At 60.5% G+C, this 16,787-nt stretch overlaps 1 protein-coding gene across 1 annotated transcript; it reads left to right on the top strand.

The window, feature by feature from the left end:
* Positions 1-10,585: 10,585 nt before the first annotated feature.
* Positions 10,586-11,683, top strand: SSTR5 (somatostatin receptor 5; the record flags this gene model as incomplete). Its single annotated transcript, XM_081256445.1, has 1 exon — positions 10,586-11,683. One exon carries the CDS (start codon positions 10,586-10,588, stop codon positions 11,681-11,683), a length of 1,098 nt encoding a protein of 365 aa, XP_081112571.1.
* Between the last annotated feature and the right edge of the window lie 5,104 nt (positions 11,684-16,787).

Raw genomic sequence — 16,787 nt, 5'->3', positions numbered from 1 at the left:
AGTGGAAACGCCGCCCAAGACTCGGGCAGCTGATTTCACCCTTGAATTCACACACTCTGCAACCCTCTGCTTTGGTGAGCGAGGTGGCACAGAGGAAAGGGGCTACGGTGCTTTCTCTTCCTTCTGCACCATCGTTTCGGTGTAACTGGGTGGCTCATGTGGGAAGAAACACAGGTGAGAAAGGCTGGGATGGGTCCCTGCCCACGTGTGCTCTCAGGACACCACTGTCTTTGTCCTGTTTAACTCACATTCTGCTTCCAACAGAGGCAGCCCCTTGGCTGCCAGCTGCCTCCCCCACCCCACCCCACTTACTCAGTTGTAGACATAACATGCTCACCCTGTGTACTGGATTGAAAAGCATCCTCCCAAATTCATGTGACCTTATATGGAAATCAGGCCTTTGCAGATGTAATTCGGGATCTCAAGATGAACTCATCCTGGGTTTAGGGGCATCCTTCTAAACAGAGGATGCAGAGAGATAGAGACCTGGAGGAGAGGCCTGTGAAGGCAGAGGCAGGGTTTGGAGGGATGCGGCCACAAGCCAAGGGATGCTAAGGACTGTCCCACCTCCAGAAGCTGGAAGAGGCAGGAAGCAGATTCTCCCCTAGAGCCTTAGGGGGCAGCGCGGCCCTGCCGGCATGCTGATTGAAGACTTCTGGCCTCCAGACTGCGGGAGACCACACCTCTGTGGTCTTGTCACATGTGGCTGGCTCTTGCCCTTTTGTACATTCAGTCTCACCCCCAACGAGCTGACCCCAGACCCCTGGAAGGAGGTCCTGCCGACCAGCAGGTCCTCATGTCTAGAACCCCCACCCCCCACCTTTGGGCATTTCCCATCCCTGCCCCTGGGGGTTCAGGGTGTTGCAGGTGGAACCAGCCGAAACCCACAAACCCAGTCAGGGCCACAGGGGAGGCTGGTCTATGCAGCCTACAGTCTGCGTGGGGAGGGGGAGCTGTAGCTCTGTGGGCGCATCACGGCCTCCCGGTCTCTCCCCAATTCGGACCCAGGCCCCCGGCACACAGCATCCCCAGTCTGGGTGTGTCATCCGTCTCTTGTCCCAACACTGCTCTCTCCTCATCCCTGGGCTCCAAACCTTAGGTCTCCCCCAGCACCTCCGTCTACCCCCTCGGCCAGGCAGCAAGGGAAGCCCACAGCCTTGGTGCCGGGAAGGGTTGGATGCCACTCTGCCACCTTCTCCCGGTGACCTCAGGAAAAGGGACAACCTCTGTGCATTGTGCTCAGGAGGGCAGTGCTTGCACGTTTGTCCCCCAAACACTCCGGGCTCAGGGCAGGCACTTGGCGAGTCTCTGCTGATCAATGACGCTGTCTGTAAACAGGCACCGCCAGCCCCCACTGCATGTCTGCTAATTTTGGAAGCTTGTGCCTTCCTCCCCCCTCTGGAGGCCTTCACACCCGCCACTGAGTCAGTGCCGACAGCTGTACCCGACACCACATGGGCAGGATGGTCCTGGAAATGGCCGTGCACCCCGTGTGGATGGACCTCAGCTGCTCCCTGCCTCACCCCCACCCAGGCGGAGCCTGCAGCCCCCAGAAGCAATGGCCTGCGGAGGTGGGGAGGACAAGTCCCCCTTAAGGGAAGACTTTGGCAAGAGGGGGCTGCTGAGTCACCCCGAGAGGCCTCTCCAGGATGACCCAGGCCCTGCCAGAGCCCCTCCATTTGAGGGACAGCAGGGTGTCCTGAGCAGGCCCCAGTCTGGGTGCTCAGGCTTGCTCTGCGCCCAGACAAGCCCCCGCCCTCTCCAAGCCTGTCTCCCCACCTTCAGATGAAGAGCTGGGACCCGCAGAGCTCTGCGCTCCCGCCCCCAAGTGGCAGGCTGAGGAGGGGCCCACCTGTGCGGGCAGTGGGGCCAGGCCAGGAGGCATAGGCCCTCCTCCTGGGGGACTGGCCATGGCACTCAGCCATCTTGACCCTCTGGACTCCCTGACCCGAGGGCTCCACCTCCTTCACTAGGCCTGGGTGGGGCCAGGCTCCCCCCACCCCCAGGCTCCTGCCCCTCTCCTAGCTCTAAGCCAATCAGAGCGCACAGGGCGGGCCTGCAGCCTCACCGGTGCGGTGCAGCCAGCAAGTGAGGGAATAGCCTTGGCAGGGGTGGGGGTGGGGCATCCCAGTGACCCCCAGGGGTGCAGGTTTTCTCACCAGCGTGGATGCCAAGTCTCCTGGAGTGTCTTCCACCCAGATTCCTTGTTCTCCCTTCCCCTTTACCAGGGGCTGGCTCTCTGGTCCCCATTGTACCCTGAACCTCCAGGGTGCTCAGCACAGCATGATGCCCACTAAGCCCTGGGGTGAAGCCCCCCGCACCCCACCTCCCAACCCGAAGGCAGGGAAGCCACATCTTTACAAAGCGCCCACTGAAGCCTGAGACCACGGCCAGGAGGGTCAGCCCAGCCTCTCCCAGGTCCCTAGGGGCTCAGCCCCCACCGAAGGCCCCATGCCTCCCGGGGAGCCCACCGTGGCGCCTGCAGATGCTCACTCACCAGAATTCACACCTTCTGCAACCAGGAAGGATGTTGCCAGGGGGACATGGTCTGGGAGTGATGGTGGCTGAGGGACAAACAACCAGCATGGAGCAGCCATGGGGCTTCTTGGAGGACGGGGCATTCTAGCTGACAGGTGGGGAAAGGGAGGTGGGTTGCGGCCAGGGCAAAGGCTCCGCGGTGGGAGGCAGCATGGAGCATCCAAGGAGCGGAGAGAAGGCCAGCTTGGCGGGAGGATGGAGAGGGTTTCACAGCCCCCCAGGACCCGCCCCAGCTCCAGGGTGTTTCCAGGTGAACTGGAGTCAGCCTCCGTAGCTTTTGAATAATTACGGGGAGCCTCAGCCCTGGTGCCTGAGTACAGGCAGGGGCAGAGTGGCTGGGGGGATGTTACATGCAGCAGCCACTGGCCTCCACCTCTGGAAAGGGGGATCACAGGCCACAGCAGAGCTACAGCGAGGGTGGGTTTCCCGTGGGAGGGGTCCGGGGGTCATCCCTGGGGAGTCCCTCGGGCATTGTCCTGTTGCCATGGCTCCCGGCTGCCACTAATCCTCACCCTCCTCTCTGGTGCTGGCGTGACCTCCGCAGAGTGTCTCAGCGCTTCACCTCACTTGATCTCCTGGGGCTCAGAACCAGGGCTCAGAGGCCAGGGGGCGCCTGCCAGAAGCGGGGGCAACAGAGGAGGGGAAGGCAGCCTCAGGGTGGACTGACCACCTCTCCAAGCATCTTTTCTCCTTTGGAATCAGAGCCCCTAGGGGGGCCCAGGTGAGACACCCCACAGATGTTACGGTGTAAGGGGCGTCCCAGCCTGATGCTGAGCTGTAACTGACCAAGCACCTGCCCGCTCACAGGGCCATGTCCCCCCTGTGTGCCAGGCACTGACCCCCCCACCATGACCCTGCACCCAGGACAGTGAGCCTTGGAGAGGCTCTCCCTGGCCTCCTGTCTCCACCGCTCTCTTTCCCGTCACCCTGATCCTCTCCACTTATCACAGTCTAAAAGTACATCCATTAACTTATTTTTGGTTTATCACCCCTCTCTCTGCCAGCCTTGGAGCTCACAGAATACGGCCTTGTCTGTTTTGTCCGTAGCAGCATCTGCACCATCCTGCACAGCCATGGCACCTGGGCATGCAGGGAACTCTGTGTCTCCCACCTAAACGCATCCAGAGGGTGTGTGTGAATCTGCTGAGTATGTGACAGGCCACATGCATGTGCCAGCCAAGCAGGACATGCAGCCTGGCCCTGGCTTGCCACTTTGTCGCATCCAGAAGGCCTCCTGCACCAGTCACCTGGGACATCTGGACCTCAGCGTGGGCCGTCCTGCTGCAACCGCTGTTCCCAGCAGGTCATCAGGAGAGACGTCAGCTTCCTTGTGGGCTGCTGTGCCTCCATCTGCAGGCCAGGCTGGCAGCTGCCCGTCTGATGGCCAGCAGGACTCCTCAGCCTTTGGACAGACTGGCAGGGACTATAGGGGAGGGCTGGCACTCTGAGGGGGTGGTTTTCCCCTCCCCAACTCCATTTCCCCTTGGCTGGGCTCCTGGCCTCATGTCCATGGGGGTGGGGTCTGTGCAGCCTCCTCGGAGAGAGAGCTGGGGGACACGAGGGAGATAGCCTGGGGTTGGGGAAGGGAGGCTGGTGACTTCCTGAGCATGGGGGTCTGAGTCTGGCTGCGGAGGGGGTACTGTGTGCTCCAGGAAGCAGCCCAGCCTCCCCAAGGGGAGCCTGTGTGAAGAGAGGCACTGGCCTCCGGGCTGGAATCCTTAGATCTCTAGGTGCTTTTTCTTGATTAAATCATAAGCCATGCTCCTTGTAGAAAATGTAATATCACAGAAAACCATGAAGAAGAAAAGAAAGGGTCTAGGCACACAGTCCTGCTGAGGGACCTGCCAGTACCTCCATATACAGGGGCAGCGGGACACTGTCCCCACCTGTCCACATGCAGCCCATGGCTGCCTGCATCCCCTTGGGTGAGGGTCCTGGTGTCTTGGCGGTCAAGCCATCATCTGAGAGCAGCTCATTTCATTCAACCAGAGCTGAGCTCCCCCAGATGGGGGCAGGGTAAGTGTGCTGGGGGCTGCATCCTGGTGAGGGAATGTCCAGACCCCCACCCAGCTCTCCCTGCCTGAGGGAGCACAGGTGCTCAACACTGCTGGTTAAAATCACTGGCTGTTAAGGTGCGGCCCCTGAAGCAGCAGCAGCAGCAGCATCACCTGGGAGCTTGGCAGAAATGAAGATTCTCAGGCCTGCCCACCTGTGGAGTCAGCACCCTGGGCGTGACAGGCAGACACCTGCGTTTGGATGCCTTCTTTCTGGTGACTCTGATGCCTGCTAAGGGGAGACCCCAGAGTGAGCCACCCAGCCAGCTGTGGCCACCTGCTGCCCCTTGGCCGTCGTCCTGACCCCCATCTCTCGGACACAGCCCCACTCTATCCGTCAGAGTCAGCCTCCAGCGCTTCACCCCGAGTGAGGGCCCCTCCTCAATCCTCAGACTTTCGGAAGGGCACTTTGAGTCCCTTCCAACCCCTTCTGAGGACAGGACCCCCCCAAGCTCGGGTCTTCAGCCAGAGCGGACAGAAGAGAACGTGGTGGGGGTGTCGCTGTCATCGGAGTCGCCGCCGACGGGACGAGGGTTGCGGGTGAACTGCGGAGGCCCGGGGAAGAGCAAAGGACTGAGGATGGACTGGGCGTGGGGCCCCGCGCGGAGCCGAGTGCCCGCCCCCAGCCCCGCCCCGCGCCCCGCCCCAGGCACCCCCACCTCCCTCCGACGCTTGCCGCCTCCCCGTCAGCACCCCGAGCCCCAGAGCGGAGCCCAGAGTCCTGAGCCAGCGCAGCGCGGGCACTTGGCTCTCCGAGGGCCCAAGAGGCTGCCCCGCCCAGGTGAGTGCCGCGCGCCCCTTCCCTCCGCTCTCGCCAGGGTCCCTCACAGATCTCCTTTACCCTCTCCACGAGTCTCACCACCCTGCGCGCAGCCCTGCGCCGCTCTGGCACTCCTGGAGCTCTCCTGCCGCCGTCCTGAGTCCCTCCCCTCCCCTTCCGTCTGCTCCTCAGCCTCGGCCCCCATCCTCTCCCACTCCCTCGCTCCCCACCCTCGCCATCCTCCGGCCTCTGGACCCGATGTGCCAGAGTCAGGGCAGAAACCTCAGGGAGACTGGGTCGACCCGCTCTGACTCTGCCCACTGCGCCTCTCCCGGCCCGACCTCCCCACGGAGGGCGCCGCAGCGGGGTTCGCCCAGGGGCTGGCAAGGGTGGGTTGCGCAGCCGGGAGGGTTCGCAAGGAGGCTGTGGCTGGAGTGGGTGCGGAAAAAGCAGACCGAGGAGGGCGCAGGTGCCGCGGGGGGCCCCTGGGTGGGGGGTGCTGGCAGAGGGGAGGCGGTGGTCCGTGAGCTATGGGAAGAGTGCAGGCAGTGTCGGGCCAGCTCCAGGGCCCTGCCTTGCAGAGCACAAGGTGCCTGGTCCTGGGGTTCCCGGTGTGCTTCACCCTGGACTGGGGAGTAGAGGGGTCGGGGCCCTGGCGGCTGGGGATGGAACCCTGGCGTGTCCAGGGCTTGGCACCTGTGCTCTGGGGGCCACCCTCTCCAGAAGGGAGCAAGCGGCCTGGAAGTTCACCTGTGTGCTATCTCCCCACCCAGGGTCCAGGTGGGGCCCTCACCTGCCCACTTGCCTTGTCCCTGCCCCTCCTGCCAGCCTGGGGTTCTGGGGAGAAAGTAAGTGGGAGAGCCCCTGCTGCGCAAAGTGTGAGGCAGTCCTGGCTGCTGCTGAGCCTCTTTTGAAGAGAACAGGTTCCTGGGGACAGCGGCCACTCGAGGGGAGGACGGGGAGCCTCCCGGGCAGACGTGGTCGCTGGCACCGATAACAATGACCCACCCTTGGTTCCCAGTGAGATAGTGACCGGGAGTTCTGAGAAAGTGCGCTGGGGGCAGAATGTGGCTTTGGAAACTTCTTGCAGGGCATGCAGACCCTGCAGAGACACTGAGGAGGGGGCTCTACAAGCCTGGCCTCCCTGTTGCTGCATGGAGCCCACCCTCACCCGCCTCAGTTTCCCCCTCATGGAGAAGGGATACCCCAGACCAAGGCAGCCTTAAGGACAGATGGAGCGTGTTTCAAGGGAGGGACAGGAGTGGGGGTTGCCATCGGCTGCACCCATGATCCAGGCTGTCCCAAGGGAGGCAGGCCTGGGTGGGGGCCCTTGGGTAGTGCTGAGGCCTATCCTCTTAGCCACGACATCCTCCGCCCATTTGCCCCCACCCTGCACAGGTGAGGCCCCAGGACCGGCAAACCTCGATCTCGGTGGCTTCCACAGCTGCCCCTGGGCTGCAGGGCCGGCTCCTTCCTGCTGACCTCACACTGGGTGAGCCTAGAAGGGATTGGACCACGCTGATCCTCCCCCAGGGCATGGAACACTTGAGCACCAAGGTCCCCTCCCAGGCTCCCCGGGGAGGCTCTGGCACATTCTCCACAGAGCCCAGGGCTCCTGGTGCTGGGGAGGAGGTGCTGGGCTGTTTGGGGCACGTGAGCGGGAGCGGCTATTGAGCGCTACTATGTGTCGGGCATCTCAGCAGCTATTGAGTGCCACTGTATGCCTGGACTCATTTCCTCTGCTCAGTGGCTTTGTAGGTATCACCTATTACAGGGAGCCAGGGCTCAGAGAAGTGGTGTGACTTACCTAAGACCCCTTGGCCAGTGTGTAGGGATGGGCTGGGGTAGGGGGTGGGCTCTATTCCCTGTGCCACAGCAGTGGGCAGGTGGTCCCTTCCTGGTGGGGGCCTCTGGGTCAGAAAGCCCCAGTGTTGGCCCGTGGTCGTTCCTCAGCTACTCCCCACCCCGAATCCCTTACCCGCAGAGGGGAAGGGCTGGAGGGATAAGTTCCCCAGGAGCGTGTGATTTCCGTGACTAAGAAGATTGCTTTCTCTGAACGATGGCTCCTGCAGAATTATGTTCCAAGAGGCAGGAGCGGCACGATCAACCCAATTTTGTTCTTCACTGATCTGAAGTTTAACTCAGGCGTTGGGGTATCTGGGGGGATGCAGGGGCCTGGCAGTCTGCTCAGCACCCTCTGGGTTCTGGACAGCAGGGACACCTGGCCGCTGCCTGAAGACAAGGTGCTCATCTGATTTAAAATCAAACTCACGTTCAGGTGCGTCCGAGCTCCTTCTCCACCCAGCCCCCAGAAAGCCTCTGCTTTGGATATCTTTGGGGAGAGGGTGTAGCCCCCAGGACTCTCCACCCTGATGCCCACACAATCCACCTGGCTGTCTCCAGACCAGCATCCTTCTAGAATTCATTCCCCATTAGCACCTCAAGGGAGCTTTAAACATTATTTTACATTTAATTTCTTTTTAAAATGTGAGGGGGCCCCTCTGTGCCAGGCCCTGGGGAACAGAGATCAACAGGTCAATTCCCACCCACGAGAGCAAGCCTGCAGGTGTCCAGTCTCGGAGTGTCCGGGGTGTCCCTCCTGCCAACTGGGCGCCAGCCCCACCCACCCCTGCCCCCAACCCAGAGCACAGCCCAAGGGACCCCCAAGCTTTGTATTATTATTTATTTATTTATTTTGGCCACGTCTCGCGGCATGTGGGATCTTAGTTCCCCAACCAGGGATCGAACCTGCACCCCCTGCAGTGGAAGTGCAGAGTCTTAACCACTGGACCACCGAGCAAGTGCCCCCCCACCCCACCCGCCGCCAGCTTTGTCTTGAAATGCGTCATCCCTTGGCAGCCTACCTTGGCCTTTTTTTTTAACAGAATTTTTGTCACACACCTCATATCAGGTCATGATATACAGCAGGTGTGCTCAGCACCTGGACCAGCAAATTCAGCAACACACAGAGAAAGATCTCTTTCCCCTTCAGGCCAGCCGGAAGCCTCCTCTGGTTGGGGATTCCAGAGGAGACAGCGTTTCTCTCTCCCCCCCACCCCACTCCCCCAGATCCCCACCCCCCACCCCCCATCCCCGCTTACGGAACCTGTTGTCCTAACCCGCACTGCTCTGGGTTTCCGTCCAGCCAGCCCGTCTGCGTTCTTCAGGGTTTTCTCTTCATCCTCGAAGCTCTGTAGGTTGCCTCTGACGCTGCTGCATTTTTTCTTTATCCTGTTCGGGACCGGGTTTCCCTTTTGAGCAGGACTCTTGCCCTGAGTCAGTTCTGCATGTGCCTCTGCACCCCCACATCTGCACCTGCTCTGAGGGAGTCCTTCAGCCCCTCTTCCGATTCCCCCATTCTCTCTTCATCTGTGTCCAGACTTTTGTGGGGCTTTTTTTTTGTCCAAATGATGATTTTTTTCACACCCAAGAGTTGTAATTTTCAAAAATAGACACTTGTTCATTTTACTCCTTAGACAGAAGCCAAATTCATTTCAGAATATTTTTATCCATACCTAGAGGATTCTAAACATTTTTAAACATATCTTAAGCACACTTGTTCAGTCATTTACTTTTATTTCACCTGAAACGAATCCACTGATCCACCTTCTCACTGTTGATTTTCTGGGTCGCGTTTCCCAGTGTCTGTTAGCATCCGGGTGTGTCCGCCCATCGGGAGCAGAGGGTTTTTCCCTGTCGTTGTCAGAGTTGTTTATTCTGCCCCCTTGTCTACAAGATTTCAGTTGCCCTCCCCAGCCCTGGGGTCCCCAGTCCGGGCCTGGCGGCCACTGGGAACACCCTCTGTGCTGAGGTGACTTGCGGGCACTGGGGGTCAGCTGACCCTGGCTTTTGTCATTACGGCCCTTTCCAGCCCCGCTCAGGCCCTTGTCTGGGTCCCCTGGGGGCACTTAGACTCCCTGCTAGCCCCACATCCCCTGCCGGAGGTGTCAGCCCCCATCTTCCCTTCCTCCTCTCCGTCTCATCAGTGGAGGTATTTATTTTCTCCTGAGAATCACCGTTTTTATGAACAATTTAAACATAGAGAAAAGTACAGAAATGATATAATAGATACACGTGTGCCCGTCACCTTGACCTGCAGATGCCATTTCCCCATCTTTGCCTTGGCTCTTTCTCTACAAAACCCCATCACCCCTGAAGCCTTCCCTCCATCCACCCTCCCCATATCGTTCCCCCGCCACACACGCACACGTGCATTTCCTCCTGGCCAGTGGCTCCGGCTATAATTCGTCTCTGCCTGTCGTGTGTTTGCTTGTTCATGGTGTGGGATCCTCATATACCCCTTCCTGCTCGGTGCCCTCTGCCTGGGGCTTCAGACTTGCTGTCCTTGGGCTGGGGGAGATGGACCCGCCCGAGAGTATGTGCATCTATGTCTCTGGTCGTCTCCTTGGCCCAGTGACATCCGTGCTGTGGCGGGTAGCTGTTGGGAGCAGGGAAACCAGCTCCTCTTGACCATGCGGCTGGGGCTTTGCTAGGGTGACACGGACGTGGCTCACCAGTTGGATGCTGACAGAGCCTCTGCAGCCTGAGTTCTGGTTTTTCAACCACACGGAAGGCCCGGCACCCTCCGATGGTTCCAGGAGGCAACCCAGAGTCCAGCTTTGGGGTCACCCAGGAGAGCGGGCCTGGCCGGTGTCACTGCACTTCTGGCTGGCCTGGGCTTGTGGTACCCAGCCGATGTTTCAGCCTCCTTATCCCTCCCCGACCCCTCTCCACCTGTCCGAGTCCCCAGGGAGGTGACTCCCACCGTCCTTAGTCCCTTATCTGCGAGTTGGGTGTATCAGTGCCACCCCCAGGACTCCACGAGGCCTCAGCGAGACGGTGCCAGCCACAGACTCGAGAGTGGCCATGGGTGAGCCGGGAAGGGGGGCATTGGGGTGGAGAGGGATGGTCAGGTCTCTGGGAGCCATCGTGGTATCGACAGACGGCGTCTGGGCTCACAGGGCTGTCTGCCCGTTGCCCCCACGGCAGCTGTCCTGCTGCTCCTTCCTCTCTGGGCTTGTTTTCCGAACAATTTGCTTAATGTGATTCCCGGCCCAGTTGAACATGAGTAATCGTGTTTACCTGGCGCCATGGGGTAATCCTGCGCCTCCCGGGCCAGTGGGGCTGGGCTCAGGGGAGACACCCTCCTGGTCAGTGGCTCCGTGTCCTTCATTCTCTTGCAGTGGATGCGCCCGGCGCTCCCGCTCACCCTGCCCTGCCCGCGGCAGCCACGATGGAGCCTCTGTTCCCAGCCTCCCCACTGACCAGCTGGAATGCCTCCTCGGCAGCCACAGGCAGCGGCGGCGAGAATGGGACGCTGGCGGGGCTGGTGCCCTCACCGGGCGCCCGGGCGGTGGTGGTGCCCGTGCTCTACCTGCTGGTGTGCACAGTGGGGCTGGGCGGCAACGCGCTGGTCATCTACGTGGTACTGCGCCACGCCAAGATGAAGACGGTCACCAACATCTACATCCTCAACCTGGCCGTGGCCGACGTGCTCCTCATGCTGGGGCTGCCCTTCGTGGCCACGCAGAACGCCATCTCCTACTGGCCCTTCGGCCCCGTGCTCTGCCGCCTGGTCATGACGCTGGACGGCATCAACCAGTTCACCAGCATCTTCTGCCTGACCGTCATGAGCGTGGACCGCTACCTGGCCGTGGTCCACCCCATCCGCTCCGCCCGCTGGCGCCGCCCTCGGGTGGCCAGGCTGGCCAGCGCCGCGGTCTGGGCCTTTTCTCTGGTCATGTCACTACCGCTGGTGGTGTTTGCAGACATCCAGGAGGGGTGGAACACCTGCAACCTCAGCTGGCCGGAGCCTGTGGGCCTGTGGGGCGCCATCTTCATCATCTACACGTCCGTGCTCGGCTTCTTCGGGCCGCTGCTGGTCATCTGCCTGTGCTATCTGCTCATCGTGGTGAAGCTGAAGGCGTCGGGCACGCGCGTGGGCTCCACGCGGCGGCGCTCAGAGCGCAAGGTGACCCGCATGGTGGTGGTGGTGGTGCTGGTGTTCGTGGGCTGCTGGCTGCCCTTCTTCATCGTCAACATCGTCAACCTGGCCTTTGTGCTGCCCGAGGAGCCCGCCTCCGCTGGCGCCTACTTCTTTGTGGTCGTGCTGTCCTATGCCAACAGCTGCGCCAACCCCTTGCTCTACGGCTTCCTCTCTGACAACTTCCGCCAGAGCTTCCGTAAGGTTCTGTGCCTCCGCAAGAGCTACGGCACTGAGGAGGCGGATGCCACGGAGCCGCGGCCGGGCCAGAGCAGCCGGCTGCAGGAGGCCATGCTGCCCGCACGCAGCTGCGAGGCCAACGGGCTCATGCAGACCAGCAAGCTGTGAGCGCAGAGGCCGCGGGAGGGGACCCCAGGAGAGGCCGTCCTGGGTGGGGGGTGGGGGCAGGTGAGGGTACAGGAACCCACTGCCACCCTCTTCTGCTTTCCTTCCCAGAGAAGGGTGGGGACTGGAGCAGAAGAGGAGAAATAGCCAGACAGCAGTGGGGGGAGCGGCCTCCCAAGGCAAATAGCAGACTGGAGAGGCCAGGCCGAGTGGGGCGTATGCAGATGCCAGGCCCTGGAGGAATTCGGCTTCCTGTCCTCTCCACTCCCAAGAATGCGCTCCTCCCACACCCCAGGCCCGAAAACCGGTCCCAGAGAAGATGCCCTGGCAGCCTCCCTGGGAAAGGCCTTGGGGTCCCTGGTGCCTGGGCCTCTTTGTGAGGCTGGAAGGAGAAGAACCAGAATGTGGGGGTCACTTACCTGCAGGCCCCCACCTGAGACAGCCCTGCCCAGTGCCACCCCTAACTCAGTTGTCCTCAGTTGGCCCAGAGCAGGATGCCGACCCCAGGAGGGCACGGGGAGCAGGCAGAGCCGTGCTGGGCAGGGGAAAGCCTGGGTCAGCGCTACCTGGGCCTCGGCACGGACCCCAGACAGAGGCCAAGCCCTGGAAACGAGATCACATAATGAGGGCGCTTGTGTTTGACAACCGCTCCCTGAATAAATTAGAGAATAAATGTTTGACTCTTTCCCAGAGCAAATATTGTCCCTGGAGCCGATTGAAGCCAGTGCAAATCAGAGCAAGTGGATCATACTCGGCTGGGATGGGGATAGGCAAACACCCAGCTGGAAGTGGGCAGCGGAACACTTAGATGATAAGGCAGGGGAAGGTGTACACAAGCCGGCTAAGAGGAGCGACGGGGCTGGGGCTGCCCTGGCTTGCCTCCTGGGGGTGGCAGGGTTAGGATTTGGCCCTGGAGGATGCAGGGGATGCATCTGATTCTTCCATGGCTGGTGGGTACAGGGAGTGGGTGGCTCGTTTGGGGCCCCTGCCCCCATCCCTGGTCAAGTGGGAATGCGGCTGCCTCCTGAGCCCCAGGCTGAGTCTCTGCCACTCCTGGGCTCCACCTTGGGGGTGGGGGCCACAAAGCCTGGCATTGGACTCACAGGGAGCTGGTGACTAAAGCCACCCCTGCCCGGCCCTAGGGGGACCAGCATCCCAGGGAGGGGTGGGTGCCTGGGAGAAACAGGGTCGTTCAACCAACCACTCCCCACCACCCCTGGGTTCGGATGCAAAGTGCATCCACTCAGAATAATTTTGGGGGCAAGCAGATGGCTCAGAAATATCTGCCCAGGTCAATTTCTCCCAATTGATTTGGCATCTTGAGCTCCCTCCCCAGGGTAGCGCCAGCCAAGAGTGCCCGTTTGGGGACTGCAGACACCAGCAGCAACCGGACCAGTCCTGCCTGTGAGGGGTGTGAGTATGTGTGCATGTGTGCCCGTGTGTGAGTGTGTGTGTGTATGTGCTTCTGTGCGTGCATGTGCCTGTGTGTATATATGTGTGAACGTGTGGGTGTGTCTGCGTGTGTCTGCTTGTGAGTGTGTGCGGCTGTGTGTGAGTGCATGTGTAGACATGTGTGTGCCTGTATGTGTGCCCAGAGCCTGATGGACCCAGTGGGTGGAGGAGCTGATTCCAGGCAGCCCATGGACCCTGGGTCTGGGTGGGAGCTGGTGACCAGGACTGGCCAGGGTGGACAGTCCCTGAAGCCCCAGGCCAGGGTGGGACACCAAATGGGAGGAAGTGAGGACTAGGCACCCCTGAGAGCCTGTAGGGAAGCGGGGACAGGAGTGTTCCAGGAGAAATGTGAGCCCGGGCAGCCGTGGACATGGCACAGTGGGCCTGGGGATGCAGCTTGGACTGGCCACTGCCCTCTGCACCCAGCACAGGCTGGGCACAGCTGCGGGGACCACAGAGCCACCACACTGCTTGCAGGTCCCGGGTCCACAGGCCCTGAGTGGGGCGGGGTGCGGGGAGAGCAAATGCCCTCGGGAGGTGACCGGCTTTACTGTCTCTCTCTCCGCATCGATGGGTTTTATTGGCCACTGGGCTCCAGTGGCTCCCAGAGTGACCTTACTCAGGAAATCCGGCCCGCGGGGCAGGGTGAGGCCTCCTCTGGGATCGGGATGGGGGGGGCTGTTTGCCAGGCAGGGGGGGTGCAGGGTGGGAGGGGTGGGTGATGGAGGTGCAGCCCCCACAGGCAGAGCTGGTATTGCAGCCCCACAGTGAGGGAGACCAAGGCTGGCCCACCCTGAGGGCTGAGCGAGGGGTGCCCTGCATAGGGCCCCAAGGAAGGGTTAGGAAGGGCCCACCCTCTTGGGCATTTTGGGACAGGAGGAGGGCAGACCATGGGTAGACACCAGGAAGAACTTCCCACAGGAATCTGGGGGCTGAGAGCTGGGACACCCTTTGGGGGTGTCAGGGAGGTGATCGACATTGAGAATAGGGTCTTGGCTGGTCACCTGTCAGGGCCCCAGCAGAACCCTGGACTTCAAGGACTGGGTGGGCTGAGGACCTGGAGAGACTGCTGGGTCCATGACCCCCCTCCATCCTGGCTGATGGGGGATCCCAACCCTACAGTGCTGCCTCCCCTCCGCTGCTGTCCTGTACAGACTGGCCCATGCCATCCTGGCTCCTGAGGGCTGGTCTGGCCACCATGAACCTGAAGTGTGTTTGCTGAATGAATAACTGAGTGATTGATGTGATCATTGATTGATGATTGAGTGATGGCGGCTCTGTCCAGTTGGGGTCCTTACCTTGAAAGTCCAGTGACTGTCCAGGAACCTGACTGGGGTCCCCCTCTCCATCCTTCCCTCCCTGAGCTCTCACCCCTCTCCAGGGCCCTTGCTCCTCCCTGTCCCAGGCCCACCCCCTCCTCACGCCCTCAGGCTGCATATCTGGACGTGGTGGTGACAGCTATGCATTTGTCGTATCCGCACTGATGGGGGTCTGGGGGCTCCATCTGCGTGGGTCCCCACACTGGGGGCAGCAGGGTCTCTGCCCGAGCAAACCTCCCTCCCCTGGCCCCTGCCTCTGGGGAGGGGCGTTGAGGCCCTTTCTCAGCCACTCTCTTCCGTGACATCTGCACAGACAGCTGACCGTGGCTGCCGGGTATAGGGCACCAGGCCTGTGGGTGTAGGGACCGGGGTGCCCCAGGAGGGGGAGGGGCATGGTCCTCCCGGTGCCATCCACAGGGGCCGGCTCTCCAGATGGAGGAACCTGACCGCTGGGCAGTGGGGACTGGCCATGATTCCCTTCTGCTCCCACCCCGAGTGGCTCCCCCTGCCCCCCACTTGTCTCACCCTCCCCCCAGCCCCCCAGGAAACAGGTGTCCCCTCCATTTGGGCAGTTTGAGGAGGGTTTAATTAAAGGACGTTTTGCAGAGGGGTGGGCGGGTAGTTTTACCACCTGGGGGGTGGGGGATGGGGCTATCAGGACAAGGAGACCCACGGCCCTCCTGCAGCCGAAGGCAGCTGCCGTTCTGGGGACTGAGTGCCTACTCTTTCCCCTCCCCCTTCCCACACGCTGCCAGGCTCCCGTTGCTGGGCACCTGAAAGGTGGCCTGGTCCGTAGGGGTCCTTGCTCTTGTGGTCATCAGGCCTGAGAGGGCGGCCCTAGGATGAGGGTCGGCTTCCAGAGTCCCCCGACTTCTCCCCACACTGGAGCCTGGGTCCCACCCTCCCTCCTAGCTGAGCCCCCAGGGGCCATGCTGAGGGGTGCCTGGGACCAGGCAGGATCTGGAAGCTGCTGATGCAAAGGGGAGGGGACCAAGGCTCCCATGAGCTGCGCTGCTGGGGTTTCCTTCTCCTGACCCATGGCTGCGGCCTTCTCAGCCCTCTGGACAGTGGACCTGTCTGCCCACGTGTCCTCTGGAGCCACCCTGCTGGGGCCCACGAGGCCCTGCCCACGGGTTCCCTGAGGGACACAGATGATGGTGGTGATCAGGCAGCTTGGAAACAATATCTGGATGCGATGCCCTTGGTGGTCGGTATAGAAGGAGCACTCCTTCCTTCAAGGATGAATCTCCTCTCTCCTCTCAAGATTTCTCCATCCATCTGGGGGCTCGTTAGAAGGCAGGAACCCCACCCTTGCTCTCCCCAAGGCAGGAGCACTTCCTAGCGTCATGAGTTTTGGCTTCAGGACTGATGTAGAACAATATTTTCTATTTTTACAAAATCAAACCTATCCCTCTTCTGCTTGGGAAATTCCTCCTTTAAAAAAAAAAATGAGATGTCTTTCCCATCCAGAAATTAGCTAAATATTCCCACGTATTTTTTAGTTGTGGTACAATACACACTCCATAAAACGTATATGGAGGGACCCACAATACTTTATCGGTTCATCATCGATAGATAACCTAGATGTTCCCACTTTTTGGCTGTTGTGCGTTGTGTGTGTCCCACAGAGTTTTAATGGTTGTATTGCTGACAACTCTTTACTTCACTGATATCTGCTTTAGTCCATGAGGTGACCCTTGAACGCAAACGCCCCCTCATCCCAACCCCGCTGGCACCTTGGGCTCTTGCCTCCTGGATGACTGGCTTCTGGGGGTTCCTGTTGTCTGCCTGGTGGTCACTGCACTCATCACCATATCTTCCAAATCTGTTTCCATGTCCAAGAGAGCACACAGAACTGAGCTGGTTCCTGCCTACCCATCCCTCCAAGCGCCCTTCAACACTATCTTACAAAGTTAGAAAATGGGTTTTATACACGGATGTTCACCATAGCACTGCCCACAATAGCCAAACGGTGGGAACAACCTGAATGTTTATCAGCAGGTGAACAGGCAAACCGTGGTCCGTCCGCACAGTGGGGCGCCCCTCCGCCGGGGCAAGGGGTGAGGTGCCAGCACACACTACAACACGGGACGGACACAAGAGGCCACGTTGTGATTCCACTGACACAAAATGTCCAGAAGCGGCAAATCCGTAGGCAGAGAGCAGGGGCTGGGGGCGGGGGTGGGAGTGCCAGCTCGCGGGTTCGGGATTCCTGGGGGGTGATGAAAACGTCTGGAACCAGGTAGAGATGTGGGTTGCACGACATTGTGAATGTACTAAATGCCACTGTGTTGTTCACTTCAAAATGGTAAATTTCATGGTGTATGAATTTCACC

Source organism: Mesoplodon bidens (genome assembly GCF_964165515.1).
Source record: "Mesoplodon bidens genome assembly, chromosome: 15".
Taxonomy (NCBI): domain Eukaryota; kingdom Metazoa; phylum Chordata; class Mammalia; order Artiodactyla; family Ziphiidae; genus Mesoplodon; species Mesoplodon bidens.
The sequence above is the reverse complement of the archived record's forward strand: the minus strand, read 5'-3'. Positions and strand labels throughout refer to the sequence as shown.